The 16,085-nt window shown below is 43.2% G+C and overlaps 1 protein-coding gene across 6 annotated transcripts in view; it reads right to left on the bottom strand.

Annotated features, from left to right (window-relative positions):
• Positions 1–16,085, bottom strand: part of HMGCLL1 (3-hydroxy-3-methylglutaryl-CoA lyase like 1) — a 93,174-nt gene that overhangs the window by 6,269 nt on the left and 70,820 nt on the right. For all 6 annotated transcript variants that reach the window (XM_077308656.1, XM_077308663.1, XM_077308692.1 and 3 more), the window contains one exon: positions 3,149–3,274. In XM_077308656.1, the coding sequence (XP_077164771.1) occupies positions 3,149–3,274 (126 nt within the window). The remainder of the gene's footprint in view (positions 1–3,148; positions 3,275–16,085) is intronic.

The raw sequence follows: 16,085 nt of genomic DNA, 5'->3' as shown, positions 1-16,085 counted from the left end.
TGCTCCCTTTCTTCATACATGGGGTAGAGCTAACCTTTTCTGCTAGAATGCTTTCTCTCACCTAAAATGTACATGCTGCCTTTCCAGACACCCGGGAGTCAGGCAGGCTTCTTGGGGGGTGGGGCATAAGAAAAATGCTGCACATTGGAAAATTGCTTTGGAAAAGAGATGAAACATATTGAAGCAGAGTCTAATGCTTGGTTTAGGACTGCTGGAAATACAGCACCTCTGTGTGCTTTGGACAGTGGGGGAGGGGCCCTGGGTTTGTGTTCAAAAGAGAGGCTTTCTCTCCATGCCTCTCATTGTTACAGCTAACTGCAAAGATCCTTCTTGTCTTTGGTCTCTCTTCATGATTGCAACTCAAAGCAGATGCACCTGGTTGTCTCTCCTCAATTAGAGAGCAGCAGGCAAGTTCCAGCAGGCGTGCTGAGCACACCAGCAGCCAACTCCAGGGGCTGTGTGAAGGAAATAGTTCCAGACAGATTTGTTCCTCATGGACATGGAATAATATTCAATAAAATTTAAGTTCCTTTGTGGTCCTTTCCCCTGCCTCCAGTGTCCGCTCATTTTTTTAAGCTAAGTGCTGTGATAGCCATGCTGTTGCTGCACAGTTAACTCACTAATCTGTTTTATAACAGCCTGCACTTGGCCTAGATCCACCATGCAAACATAATAGTATAACCTGGACAGATCATGGCCGAGGCAAGATTCAAACTCAGAACTAGGCATATGCGATTCATTTCAGATAGTCCAAAAAGTGATTCAGTGTTGATTCAGACACTTTTTGGACAAATCTAGTCAGAATCACAGTTCCCCTGAAGTTAAACCACCCAAATTGGCCTTGGCTAAATCGCCGAAACCTGATTCCAACGTGATCCGGTCATGTGGAGATTGGCCAGTTTGAACAATTTCCTTTTCTGTCTATTTCAGGGTCTTGGGGTGGGGGTTGAAGCAGATGCACCACATTTGCAGCATAGCCATGGGAGCCTTTCCTCAAAAGAAAACCCAGGTTTCAAAAAGATTGGACTAGGGGTTCCAATTCTGTGGACACCCAAAGAGGGTGCCTCCATTCAACCTCTATTGTTTCCAGTGGCATGGGGGCGAAGACAAGAACAGAGAATCTTTTCCCCCCTCACCAATGGAAATAAAGGAGGTTGGATGGGAGGTGATGGTGTTAACACTGCCCCATTTCCTATATCTGACTTGACTGGAACTTTAATCCTTCTACACATGGAGATGCAGCAGAATTATCTGTGCCCCAGAGGAGGCTGCCTGTTAGGAGGCACAAGCAGAATGATTAGTCACCAGATGCGGTGGGCATCCTCTGAGGGTAGACAGTCTTACATATTTGCCTTAAACTTTTAACTTTGAAAAGCTGTCTATATAAGAAAGACAGGGGGTGATATTCATAGAATAGTTAGATCGAATGAAGTTCTGCAGTTACCTTCTTTGATGGACAGATGAAGCAGCCAATGAGAGTGAACAGAATGTTCAGAGAAGGGGAAAAGGAGCTAATTAAAAATGACATTCCAATAATGTGTGTGAGAGAAGGTCAGTTGTACCCTGAATGCAAGGGCAAGGATGACTTGAATATCCTCCAATCTCTGAGAGGTTGTGCACCTGCCCATTAAGGGAGGTAGAAACAACTGAACACATTTTCCCCCGTTGCTCTTTGTATTTCACAGCCTACAGCAAGCTTATCTGGCCACTTCTAGACAGGAAGCCATCCCAATCAGAAGCAGATTGATCCAAAGAATTATTCATGGATGAAAAGCCTCAAATTTCATTCCAGATAGTGAAATCTGTGCCCACGTGATTCAGGCCCACCAGAAAGATATAAAACAGAGCCACTATCTTCATGTCCAGTTAATTTCACCAAAAATTTTCAATTTTTATATTGCCTAACATTTTACAGTTTTATCTGCATTATGATTTGTGACTGTATAAATAAATTTGACACTTGATCTGACTATGGAATATGACAAAATCTGCCCTGTATTTCCTATAAAGCATCTTAGAGAAACTTTACTGATATTATAGATGTGTGGCACCAAGACATTACACTGTTTTTGGGAGAACACTCCACTGTATTTGTTGTTTGGCTCAAAATCATCTTTCCTTCAACTGATTGCAGTTGATTAATCATCTCTGTAATCTGTTTTTAAACATTTCTAAGGCATTGTATGCCAACCACATGAAAACTCAAAATGGATTTCAACCATTGGCTTCTCCTGTAAGTGACTTCAGTCAACAAAGCAAGGACATAAAACCTGGAGCTGAAAGGAAACCAGGAGATTATTCAGGCTTAGGGTAAACATGAAGCAATGTTTGACTTTCGTAAGTGCTACCTACTATCAATCGGAAGATGCTAGTACAGGAACATCATTTATTGTAAAGGAACACAGCCATGATAGTAAAAAAACAAAGTGCTGGGAACTATGGCTTCAGTCTGCACACTGAACATATTTTGCCATCTTGCAACATGTATGAGCTCCTCATGGGGCTATCAGACAGCTGTAAAAATGCACGAAGGGCAAATCAGTGGGCCTGCATCTTTATCAATGACTACTAATTCAATGCTGCTTTGTTTGCCATTGAAAGCACCAAGGAAAGAGCCATAGTCCAGTGCTAGACTACACCCTCCGCAAGACTGCAGAACATGTTAAACAGCTACTATCAGATGGAAGAGAGAGACTGGGGGCTAGATAAACTAGCAATATGATTGTGTTTCAGACAGCTTCTCATATTCATATCTCTGGTTGTTTTTACCCATTCACAGACCATTTGTTCCATGGGTGCAAAACAGCAACTGCTCAAACAAATTCCTGGAATTGCTTGTAGAATGTGTCCTTGGAAAAGGCAAAACATCTCCTATTAGCAATAGTGAATTGCCCAGTAAGATCATGGCTAATTACAATTTCCTGAGAACCTTTTGTCAAAGACCTTAAAGATCCAAAGACACTAAAGTTTCATAGTCAACAATGTTCACAGCATTAGGGAAATTCTCAAGTAAACATCTTGCATGGCATAATACATTTCACCTCTGCATGTGTTCTAGAGCTGTGTACTTGTATCAATAGTTTCCCCTCCAATTCAAAACCTTTAGAGATATGCAAAATCTTATAGAGAATCATTAAAAAGCACTTACCGTGTTGATCCCTAAACCATTAAGCATGTATATCACATCCTCTGTGGCTACATTTCCGGTGGCACCTTTTGCATATGGACAGCCTCCTAAACCAGCAACTGCAGAATCCACCACACTAACCCCCATCTAGAAAGGAATCAGAACACCAACAGGGGGTCATATTTCAATCAGACATCATTCTGTGTGTATCACATATAAACATATCAGTCGGGAATGGTAGGTAGAATAGAACATGACCTCTTTCATTGCTGATTTTATCAGGAAATTTGTAATATGTACATTATGCCAAATTTGTCCCAATGTCCAGGCAGATCATATTATTGTTGTTGTTGTTGTTGTTGTTGTTGTTGTTGTTGTTATACTTCTCTTTCTCTTGCCAACTCTTTCAATTAAACTACCCTTATGGTAGCACAATTCTGTGTTTTGGAATGTATAATGAAGCAGAAGAACACAGTCAGTGTTTTAATAATTGTATTACTATTATTAATAATTGTATATTTTCTGTAAAGGTAAAGGTATCCCCTGTGCAAGCACCAAGTCATGTCTGACCCTTGGGGTGACGCCCTCTAGCGTTTTCATGGCAGACTCAATATGGGGTGGTTTGCCAGTGCCTTCCCCAGTCATTACCGTTTACCCCCCCAGCAAGCTGGGTACTCATTTTACCGACCTCGGAAGGATGGAAGACTGAGTCAACCTTTAGCCGGCTGCTGGGATCGAACTCCCAGCCTCATGGGCAAAGCTTTCAGATGGCTGCCTTACCACTCTGCGCCACAAGAGGCTCTTATACAGAATATCTATTTTAGGCGTCAGGTGTGTAGAATGTATTATTGACATTCTTGACAGCTGATCGTGGATTGTAATAATAATGAACTAATGCTGCAATTCTAAATAAAAAAGAGTGTGGTAAAGAAGTACAAGTTCTGGATGAAATCACTTCACTCCATTCTGCACTCAGCAGGATGATCACATGATGTCCATAAAGCTTAGAGATGCTTTTCTGCATATTCTAATTCACCCACTTCCAGACAGTTCTTCCCTTTTTGATATTTTGGGGCAGCGTATCTGTAACTGCTCCTGTGGAGCGGTATTAATAAAGTGCTAAGGGCAAGTTGGGAGGAGAAAGGGGCGGGCACCATCCGTGATAAAAACTCGGAGGGGCGAGTGTCACTCAGGGGCCAGTGTGGAACTGCGTGATTGGCTACTTGGCCCGTCCTCGGCTCAGCGCTCCGGCGAGGCACACGTCCTCCCCTCTGTGCTCTTGCTCTGTCAAAGGCTTCGCCAGGGGGAAAGGAGCAGGGCTGCCAGGTCGGAGACGCGGCGGCCCTGCTTCTTTCCTCCTGCCCAGCCACCCAACTTGCCCGGGGTGCGAGGGAGGCTTCCCGAGCCTCCCAAAATGCCTCCCCTCCCAGGAGGACAGCCCTCACCATCGCAACCGCACCCACCCGCCCGCCATTGGCGCCCTGCTAGAGGCCGCAGCCAATGCCGCCGATGCCTGAACTCAACGGCCGGATGCATCGGGTAAGCGCTCGCCCACCGCGCCCACCCCCCAACTCCCGCACTCTTCCACCCCCAACCCTCCCTGCCCCACCCTACCGAGAAGCTGCCACTCCACCGCTCCTTTACCCCACCCTACACCCCCAACTGCCCATGAAGCCTACCACCCAGCGCACCCTTCTTCCCGGCCACCCACCCCCAACCATCTCTGCCCTGCTCCCACCCCTCTGCGGGTCCACCCTACCCCCCCGCCATCTTCCGCCCCCCACCCACCCAGAACTTTGCTGCGCGCAGCCCGCTGCCTACCTTCTCCAGCCAGGCCCGGATGTCTGCCTGCCCAAACGCCACCCGCCGCAGCCTTCTCCCACCGCCTCGCACGTCCACCGCTCCGTTGGGGCCGCAGCCAGCCTTCCTGCCGGCGCTGCTATGGCCCACGGGCCAGGGAGGTGCCCACCTATGCCAGAGACCCGGCCAGGGCTGCCTGCTCCACCAACCATGCCTTCTCCCACGTGCCAGAAGGGGGCCCACACCCTTCCGCAAGCCCCTGATATCACCCATTTTTATAAATAGGCTTTCCCCCTAGTCCAAAATAATGCTTTACGTTTTGGGCTGGCCTCATCTCTACAGGTGTCTACTAAGGTCTTAGTAATTCTAGTAGCCTATTGACAACCAAGACTGTATTCTCTGCAGAGTCAAGGAGGTAGATGAGGTGAGCAAGGACACCAAGTCTACTATGCACCCTCTTCAAGAACACAGTGGCCTGATCAATGTCAAAAAAGGTCATCTACATCCAGGGACATAGTCAGCTTAGGCGCTAGAATTCTAATGAGAATGGCCAGTGTTTCTACCTGCAAAGAAACAAGTGAAATGGTTGGAAGCATTGAAGAAATCCAATTTAGGTCGGTGGGCCTCATGCACCAGTCAACATTACTGGGGCTAATGATCTTGTTCATAGATCTGGTTCCATGGGCCCACTTCTACCGCAGGATTTTTACAATGGATGCTTGGTGTAGTTCATTGGTGGCAGTTGTTAAGAGTGGCAGTTTCTAATCTGGTGAACTGGGTTTGATTCCCTACTCCTCCATATGCAGCCAGCTTGGATGGCCTTGGGCTAGTCACAGCCCTGATAGTGCTGTTCTCACAGAGCATTTCTGTCATGGCTCTCTCAGCCCCATCTACTTCACAGAGTGTATATTGTGGGGAGAGGAAGGAAAGGCAATCATAAGCTGCTTTGGGACTCCTCAGGTAGTGAAAAGCAGGTATAAAGACCATATCTTATTATTATTATTTTGTACAGAACATTTTCAAAAGATCACAAATACATCAAGATACTCCCCCCCAGAAGTCACTAAACTTCATAACCAAATCTAACAAGAGGAGTTAGTTTCTTCCAGCCTCCTTACCCTGTGGGGTAGGGGAGGCTGAGAGAGCCCTGATATTACTGGTTTATCAGAACAGCTTTATCAGTGCTGTGGTGAGCCCAAGGTCACCCAGCTGGCTGCATGTGGGGGAAGAGTGGGGAATCAAACTCGACTTGGCAGATTAGCAGTCGGCGCTCCAAATCACTACAACAAAGTGTCAAAAGAGGCAGTGGACTTGATTTTCATAACTCCCTTCTGGCATAGTAATTTTTGAGGCCTCAGAATTAGTAATAAAGATGTCAGTAGATTGCCAAGCAGATGGGTTCTACTTGTACAGTCCACTACCCAGATCCTATTTAGCTGCAGCTGACAGTTTACAGCTTGAATGGGTGGATTTAGAAAGATTGGTCCTTCCCAGTTCAGTAGCTGCCATCATGGTGCAGTTCAGAAAACTTGCTTCTAGCCATCTCTATAATCATACATGGCTGACATTTTTAAGTGAGCCAGTACTAAAAAGCTGGATCCACTGAAACCTGCTTACAAAGACATCATCCCCTTTCTATAATAATGAAACCCTCTTCTTGAAAGGCAAATACTTTTAGGGCCATATTTTAACTGTTCAGTTATAACTCTAGATATAAGAAGGATCGGGTCAGTATTGCAAGCTTAACAAGCCAAAGTCTTAGAAGTGTAAAACAAAATAAATATAAGAAAATGTTTAAAACTATGAATCAAACATATTGCTAACTTAACAGAGTTGCTGCTGTTCTGTATTTTAAACAAATTCAAGTATGTATATAAGGTTTACCTCTCTGAAATGAATCTGCTTTAAAAGTGAAAACTATTGTTTCACTGACCATTTGGAGGCACTGTTGCCTTAAAAAGTGCCACTTCCAAGTGGAGGTATTAATAAAATTTGGAAATGGTCATCTTTTATTTAAGCATTTAAAAAAAAATTACACTTTAAAGGTTAAAGCGATCAAAGAGAAGCGATACGACATGAGATGCCCCCTCTCATTACATCTAGCCAAAATAGAACAACATTTTATTGTCTTTATAAGAGAGACATAGAATTAGTTTCAAAGTGTAGTTATATCGTATTTTGTTGAACATATTTTGTTTTCATGCCTATTTTCAGGCATGAAAAACATGGAAAACTCACATAACATATGTTCTGTCATTTGTGGACTCATCCTATGGTCTTAAGCAGTATGAATGAAACCAAATTTTGATAGCAGTCTGATTCTATTTTATTTTAGAACCCTGCAACCCTTAAGGAACACTCGTCTTGATTTTTGACTATTTCTTTTTTCACTCCAAATTTACTGTTTAAAATTAATACATTTCCTAACATTTTCAACATCAGTTACCGACATCAATTGCTGTATAACATAAACATGGTGAATAAACGGCATAAAACCCCCCAAAGTCTTTGACTGTCAAGGCCAGTAATGAAAATGAGGCACACCAAAATGGATGACAACATCCAAGACAAAAAACAAAAAAAAATGTTTGTACCACTTCATGTGCTATATGTTTGAAACCACTGTTCCATGAAATGGAGAGGTGTATCCTTCAGTGTCCTAACTCATCTGTCTATAAGAAACAGTCAGCCAGACATCTACTTAAATTTGGTGCTGTGAACAGACAAACCAGATCTTTCTATGAACTTGAGGGGGAAAAGTAATAATTACATTAGGAAGGGTTAAAACTCTGCAAAATAAGAGCAGCTGCTCCTGTCGTTTTAAGAAACAAATTCTCTCTCAGGAACCATTGGTGAGGGTACCCAAAACCATCCAGTGAGCTTCCATGGTAAAGTGGAGATTTGAATGTGGGCCTCCCAGATCTAGTCTGAAACTCTAACCACTTTGGTAGGGAGGCTGTTGTTGAACAGTAGCAGACATTCAGTATTGGGTAAGTCATACAAGTCATATGGTATCAAGTCACCTGTGATTGCTGCTAGGCCTAACCCCAATCAGCCCCCAATCAAAGGTCAAAACAGCTCTAGAAAGCCCCTGTGCCCTTCTTCTGCCTTATACTGACAGAAACCAGGGATTAAAGGCCATGTTGTTGCCTAGCAAAGGCCAATGAGGACATTCTTTTTGATGTGGGACTCATCTTCTGGTGCACCTCCTGAAACGGATATGAATACGGCATGACATCTGTAGTCCCACCTCATGGAGTGAGCCAGAAAAGGAAGAAGAGGCCAAGGGAGCTGAGACAGCCGAGGCAGAGGCCGTGGTACCCTCCACGGGCCCAGCCAGTGCCTGCAACACCAGCGAGGGGCAAGGAAGTGGCTGCAAGGTCTGAGACCAAGGCTGCAGCAATGGGGGAGGGGGAACAGAAGGATGTCTGTGCGTTTGCAGGGGAGGGAGAAGGCCCTGTCCAAGTAACCCCAGAGCAGGTATGTGTCCCACATACTGTCTGAAAGTCAGACTGTCAGCAGAATTTTTTTTTTGAAGCCATGGGTGCTGCTTTTCTTCCCAACCCCAATGTATTTTTTTAATTCAGCTTTTTCTGCAATCCAAGGGTATTTTTCAGATTTGTAGAAAAAACTGTCTGAACTTTTTACAGTTCTGATTTCTAGATCTGAATATTTTTAGGCAGCTGAATATTAATTTATACTGTTTTGATGCCCCTGGTTTATTTTAATATTGATAATTTTATGTTGTTTTAAACTATTTTATTGCACTGCTTTTCTATGTAATCAGCTCTTTGAAGATGTGAACTATTAGTGATCTAAACAAATAACTCAAGGTATGCCTAAGATTCACTTGGTAACATAAACAAATCTCAGTATATTGTAGTGTTTCGAGTGCTGGACTACAAACTGAGAGACTGAGGCCTGAAATTCTACTTTGCCATGTGAACTCAATGGATAACCTTGGACCACGCCCTCACTCAGCTTCACTTACCTCAGTGGAACAAAAGAGAGGCAAGGAAAATAGTTTTGAATTACAATTGGGTAGAAAAGTGGGGCATAACATAACAAGTAAATAAAATCTTTGTGGTCAGATTTGGTAACTTACAAAGAAGAAGTACCTTGAGTTGCCATGTGGGACAGTTACATCTACAAAGAATTAAGCATTTTGAAAATTCTAAAATCAAAGATTGATGTCCCAGTTTCCAACTGGGCTTGTGCTCAGTTCCTCCTGAAATCTGTAACCCACCTATCAGTGGAATTTACAAGTGCTTAGGTTTGGTGGTATGGTGCTTAAGAACAGCCTATCTACAGCAAGGCACCAAAAATCCATAAGAAACCTAACAACAAAGCCCTAACCTCTATATTTCAGTTAAGTAGGTGACACTTCATTTTTTTGCTCAGAAGAAAGATTATTTTGGCATGACTTCTCAAAAGTGTCTTCCCACAGCTGAGGCTACAGCCAAAAAGTCTCTGTTTTTCCTCTTAGGGCTATCTGAATATACAGCTCTTCCTTTAAGATTCTGGATTAACTCATCTTTATTATTTTAAGAATGCTGGTATTTTTCAGTATCACTTGCTTGGTAACAAAAAATATACTAAGTGCTCAAAGTATTCTGGTAAGAAACATGCTGATATTTTCACTGTGACACAGATGGTATAACAATACAACTTGTGACCTTGAACTTCCATGCTAATCCACAAATCCATCTTTTTTACTTCTTTTGTTAGTTTTGTTTTAGGTGGCTGTCAATATAACGCAGGCAAAATTACATTGTGATTTAAAAAAAAATTCTTTCCACATCCCATGGAAGCATTCAGATTATTTGCTACTGTGTTATGTAATTTCTATTTCTCATATGTGGTAATATAATTCAAGGAATTTACCCTAAATGCTGTAACATTTCTCTTCTCATTTTTAAAACTAAATGAAGTTAAGCACCTATCCAGATAGCAAAGCATCAGACAGAATTTCTTCAACAAGACAGCCTGTTTCTATAATAGCTCATAATCTTGAGAGATCTGTTGTCCCTATATAAATACTCAGCACCTCTAGAAGTTCTAATCTTGAGAACAGCATATACTTGATCCTAATGGATAGGGTAGCCTGCACACTCAACAGATCTGTGTGCAACAAATTAAGTCATATGCTTCAACTTGAACGTTTCTAGTGTTCCTTAATCTTTTAGGCACACATATTTTGATTTTATGAGTAACTATCAAATGGCTTAAGAAAATCTGTAACTGGAATAAATTTGTTTCACAATTCCTTCCATATTTGTAATGGTTAGTAAAGCCTATTCTTTCTTTTACTGAAATGAGAATGGCTAGAACTTATTTAACATATCAAGCTGCCTTATATTAAACTAGACCATCAGTTCATCAGCATCAGTGTTGTCTACTCAGACTGCCAGAAGCTCTGATAGTCTGCACAGAGGGTGTAGCGTCAGGTTGCATCCTGCCAGTTCAGCTGGGAGGAATTGGTCCGGAGTTTCCACCACACACAGTACCATCCTGCCAAAGTTTTCCCGTGCGGCCTGAAGCACTGCAGCCATATGAGGATGCTGGGCGATGGCAAGTCGGGAGGACCCGTCATGGTTACTTCCTCAGAACTCGGATTTTCTGCCAACACATGGCCATGTGTCGGCAGAGGCCCCCTTGGCGTCCTGGTTGCCTACCGGCACTCCAAATATATCCACGTTTCCTTGGCCCATAGCTTCTGGGTGCCTGGGTGGGGCCAGTGCCAGGTCAGCCCCTGGCTGATGTCAGCATCGTGTGGAGGTGGGATTTTTCTCCACCTCCCAACAAGCAATCCATCCTCCCCGTGTGGAATCGGCCTACCTGATACTTTTAACTGGAGATTCCAGGGATAGAACTTGGAACCTTTTGCCTACAAAGCAGATGCTCTTTCACTGAGCCACAGCCCTTCTGTCACTTTGCCTCGTTTTTGCCAGTAGGTGAAACCTTTATTATTTTCAAAGATTTTCCTAATTATTGATACTGCTGTGTTTTTGGTTCCACTTGGTTAAGGGATTTAACTGATCTGATAACACATGATCAATTCTGGGGAATTCTGGACCTTCTACATCAGAATGTGGCTCAGAAATTAAACACTTCCACTTTTGCAATTCAACAAGTGTCATTTTATCAAAATCACATATGATGCATTTTTTTTCTTCTTGTGTCCTCCAAGCCAGGTTTGTAAACCATGTTTTTTTGGGTTTGGATAGAAGGGAACCATTATTTGTGGTTCTGACATAACAACAGTTTTTCATGAATGCGGGGTTTTTTTTCTTCACTCACTTTAGGAAAGGGAGTAGAAGACCCAGAGACTTCCCTAATCCCATTGATATAACAACAAACCACAGTGTTGGTCAAGGACATGACAGAAGATAAAGCAGGTGGAAGTTTTATAATTAAAGCATTGTTCAAGTGGACATCTGAACCATGTTTCATTTTTTAATTGGAGTATTAAACTTGGATTAAAGTTACATGGGACAGTGGCTATAATGAGAGAAGAATCAAGTAGGATCAAGTACAAATCTGGCAGGATCCAACCTTATGAGTTCACAACCGATCACTACGTACTTAACCTAATGGTGGATTATTGCTTTAAGAACTAAGGCATCCCTATATTTTCTTAATCAAGCAAAGTCAATGGGCTTAAATGGGTAGGTTGAGGTTTATACTGCTAGGTTTCCCTTGATTTCAATAATTTCAGTAGTTCAAGGCGAAAGTATCCAAAAAGCAATAAGGTTGGACAGTGCAAAACGGTTTCATAAACTTACTCGGATAAATTATTGGGACTTGTACATAGAGTTTTATAAGTAGGATCCTATTATGCAACTTCTACATTGCTTAATGTGCCATATGAATATTTATGCTATACTCCTGATCCTTCTGGTGATTCCTGTCTTCTAATATCCCATTGCAAGAGTTAGTGAATAATGAACTATTTTGTTGATTGTACCAAATCACTATGCGTCATCAACCTTAAGTCCGTGTGGGAAAGACAAACTATAAACAATGTCAACAAACAAATAAGAATGCACTTAAGTGCTCCTGACACTGCACTGACTTTTAGAATCACAATTTCAAAATAAACATCTTGCACTATATTGTTTTGGGAGGAGAGGAACAGAAAAGTCACTAAGAACATTACACAATAATTTCAAAAGCCTTTTCCAAGCATATTTGCAGTAACTCCCTGAATGAGTGAAGCTGTACATTGCAATATAATCCACATTAGTTTGCAAAGAATATTAACTGTGCTATTTTGAAATACAGGATGTCATAATTAAAATAAATCCCTGGCATTTATAGCATCATAAGAGCCACACAGGTGCATATTCTTCTCCAGCTATATTTCAGGAATGGCATTTGCATTCTTTGCTTCGTGCCATTTAGTGCTGGACATGGAGACTTCTATTTATCATTGCAAAGTATAAAGCCAAATGTCCTCCTTTTTTCAGGAGCACCACAGATTAACAGGTTAGAATGTTTTCCACATGTCCGTTTTTACTGTCAAGAGAATATTAAAGACGTTTTCCAGCTTCCGCAGCTCAGCCAGATGTCCATGGATCCCACGGTGAGAGCAAAATTGGCAAAGTAGCCTTCTCATGACCCCGGCATTGTTTTATCAAGGATCAGTTTAAAAGTATAAAGGGCCATTTCTTGCTGAGATCTGTAATGTTTTTCAGCCCTTTCCCCTGCAATTACACAAAAGTGCTGACTTTGTTGAACTACTGATACGCGGTGGTATTCCTTATGACTCCTCTCACACTGCGCTGTAATTGCTGTTTGTGTTGGCGCAAGAAAAGTACCAGGTCTTGTTTCCACTGTACATTTCCGGACTCTGGTTTCACTAACATCAGTGTAGGATATTGTACTGGGCATATGTTTTGTTGTGTAAACATTAGCCAGTCATTTACCCTGTCAATCTCCACAAACTAGCCTCTAATTACCAGGGATCTCAGATGGACAATTTCTAAAATATTTTCTAAAGCTACAACCGATTTTTCTTCCACTGATATATTGTGTTCATAAAGGCATGGCTGAGGCCCCAATGTACTTATGACGGAATTCTTTATTTAGACTAACTCTAGACCAGGCTTTATTGGGATACTGAGGGAACAAATACCTAGCTATTTTTTTTAAATATTCTGTCTTGTATTAAACTTTTGACCTATATTAGTCAGGTGGCTTTTAATTTACTTCTCATTTTTAAATGTGACATTCGTTTCTCTTACACTGTGTGGCATGCATTTGGCAAGAAAATGTACAATTATTCCATCAGCACTCAAATGAAATGCATATCAGTTTGCTCAGAGACCCCTTACTGGATAGTACTGTCACATCTGCTTTGCTACTCTGTGATGCCAAAACGTTTGATACTATTTAAATCTCACTGACTTCAGGGAAGAGAGATAAACCAATGGACCTTAAAAGAGCTCAGTTTCCCCTGGTAGTACCATTTCAGAAGCACTTGGGGGGGGGGGGTTATGCTTATTAGGAAAAAATGGCAGGTGATGGGATAGAATGCTCTTTTTGACCGTTAATGCAATGGGAACTTCACTGCCCCAGCTCTTGTGCAGGAGCACAAATCAGGGGCGGATAAGGAGCACCGAGCCAAATGCTCCCCCATGTGGGTGCAGGAAGAGGTGAGGCAACCTGCCACGACTAAAACTCCAGCCTGCAGCCCGGCATGAAACCTCTAGTACATAAATGGTCTTTCTGGGCTTCTTTTGCATCTGTGATACATCTTCAAACTTAAGGACACAGCAAGCAACAGCAAAAGGGAAGAAAACAGTATTGATTAATCGTAGTTCTAAGTATTAATTTGTCTGAAACAGCGTGTAGGGAGGGGCACAAACCGGCTTACAAATCAAAATTCAGCATGAACTTGGATCAGTTCAGAACCCCCAAACCGATGTTTAGGGATGACACCTTACCTGAACATTTTCCTGACATTTGTCCTGTTTGACTGTTCGGACCATTTAAACCTAAGAGCTGAATTATGTAGGTCCACAGCTGATTTAGGTTTAAATGGTTTAAACATAGGTTTAAATGGCAGTGAGTCGTTTCACCATGGGTTTCATTTCTCCCCACCTGAAAGTCGGGGACTCAAAATGGATTGGTGAAATGGCTGGCAGCCATTTCAGCCTAATAGCTGATGGGCACACCCACCCAGCTGTTATGTTAAAATGACTTAAACTCATTTTATCAGTGGGTTTTGCTTCCCCCAACTTGGAAATGGGGAATAGCAAAACTGACTGGCCCAATGGCTCACAGTGATTTTAGCCAAAGAAGCACACTCACCCCACTGTTAGGTTGAAATGACTATGAGCCATTTCTCCAGTTGGATTTGCTTCTCCCAATTTGGAAGTGAGGAACAGCAAAATGGACTGGTGAAATGGTTGCCAGCATGGTGTAGTGGTTAGGAGTGGGGGCTTCTTACCTGGTGTAATGGGTTTGATTCCCTGCTCCCTCTTATGCAGCCAGCTGGGTGGCCTTGGGCTCGCTACAGCACTGATAAAGCTGTTCTGACCAAGCAGTAATATCAGGGCTCTCTCAGCCTCACCTCCCTCACAGGGTGTCTGTTGTGGGGAGAGGAAAGGCAAGGCAAATGTAAGCTACTTTGAGATTCCTTTGGGTAGAGAAAAGTGCCATATAAAAGCCAAATCTTCTGATGGGTGCACCACCCCACTAATAGGCAGAAATGGATGAGAGCCATTTTCACCCATCTGTTTTGCTGAAGTGGATGTGAGACATTTTGTTAGTCAGTTTCGCGGGGTCCACCCATCAGCTGTTAGATTTAAATTACTGCCAGCCATTAAACTTTGGCCGTCACTTCCCCTGAGCTGGAAGTAGGGAGAAGCAAAATGGATGGTTTAAAATGGCTCCCCTCCATTTAAACCTAACAGCTGGTGGGTGAGTCACAGTCTGTAGAGGCAACCAAAGCTGCTAGTTTGGTTCAGAGCCTATGGACTCATTTCAGGGTTTTGTTTGGGGGACATCTGAAACCCCAGGGCAGCTTATTTGAGTTTGTGCCCATCCCTAATAGTGTATGTTTGTAGATATGGTTCCGTCATGTGTGTAAACGTGGTTCCATCATGTTGCAACCAACTTATGGTAATCCCAACAAGGGGAGGTTAAGACTACTGAGAAGCAAAGGTGATTTGCCTTCCTCTGCATAGTCTTCCTGAGTGGTCTCCCATTCAGGTCCTGACTCTGCTTAGCTTGGGAGATATGATAACATTGGGCTTAACCATGCTGTCTTTTCTCCTTTGAACAACAGTATTTTGTACAATAAAAATTATCAACTGAAATTATCTTTTCCCTCTTAATAAAACAGTAAGGGGTGTTGGGGTGGGCTCAGCCCATGATGGGGAAGGGTAACAATTGGTCCCATGGCCCTGGACTGACAAGCGGAGGGGCCAATCGGAAAGCGCTTCGCGCATTCCGACTGGCCCCTTACCAGGACAGACCAAAATTCCATTCACCCAGCCCAGTCTGGCTGCCAGTCTGCTCCTGACCACCAAAAGGAGAGGAGGTCAGTAGGGCTGCCAAGGGGGATGAGAACAGAGGCTTGGACAGACTGCACCAGCCCTTTTCGCCCCAAGGCTGCACTATCTGTCATGTCCAGCTGCAAATTGCCTCAGAACCCTGACAGAGCTGGCAGGAGGCTGCAGAGTGCTCCCCCTCCCCCCCCCTCCAGGCCTGCTGCAAAGGAGCCTCTGACAGGCCCTGACTGAGGGAAGGAGGCCTTTCCAAGAGCAACGCAGGGGAGCCTGAGGGCCTTCCTTTTGAGGGGGGGGGACGTTCCCCTTCTGCCAAACAGTTGGCTGACAGGGAGGCCACAGAAAAGCCCCTTCTCACTTAAAATACTGCTCTGGATGGGGGTTAGACACAGCCAAGCCATGTGTCTTTCTTCTTTGCAACTCTCTGCAGATTTGAGGCCACTGCATAGCATTATTCTGCAGACGAAAATGGTTCTTTTGTCTCTTGTTTCATCTGCACAATAACCCTGTGCAATAGCCCTCAAGTCTTTCAATTCAACAACAACAACCTTTGTGGGAGGCCTTAAATGTTTCTTCTCTACCACAACCCTGTCCAAAGTAGCCCTTTCTGCCTGGGGAGCTGATCTTTATACTCTGCAGGT

The sequence above is a fragment of the Paroedura picta genome, chromosome 1 (genome assembly GCF_049243985.1).
Source record: "Paroedura picta isolate Pp20150507F chromosome 1, Ppicta_v3.0, whole genome shotgun sequence".
Lineage (NCBI taxonomy): Eukaryota > Metazoa > Chordata > Lepidosauria > Squamata > Gekkonidae > Paroedura > Paroedura picta.
This window is presented reverse-complemented; position numbering and strand designations above follow the sequence as displayed.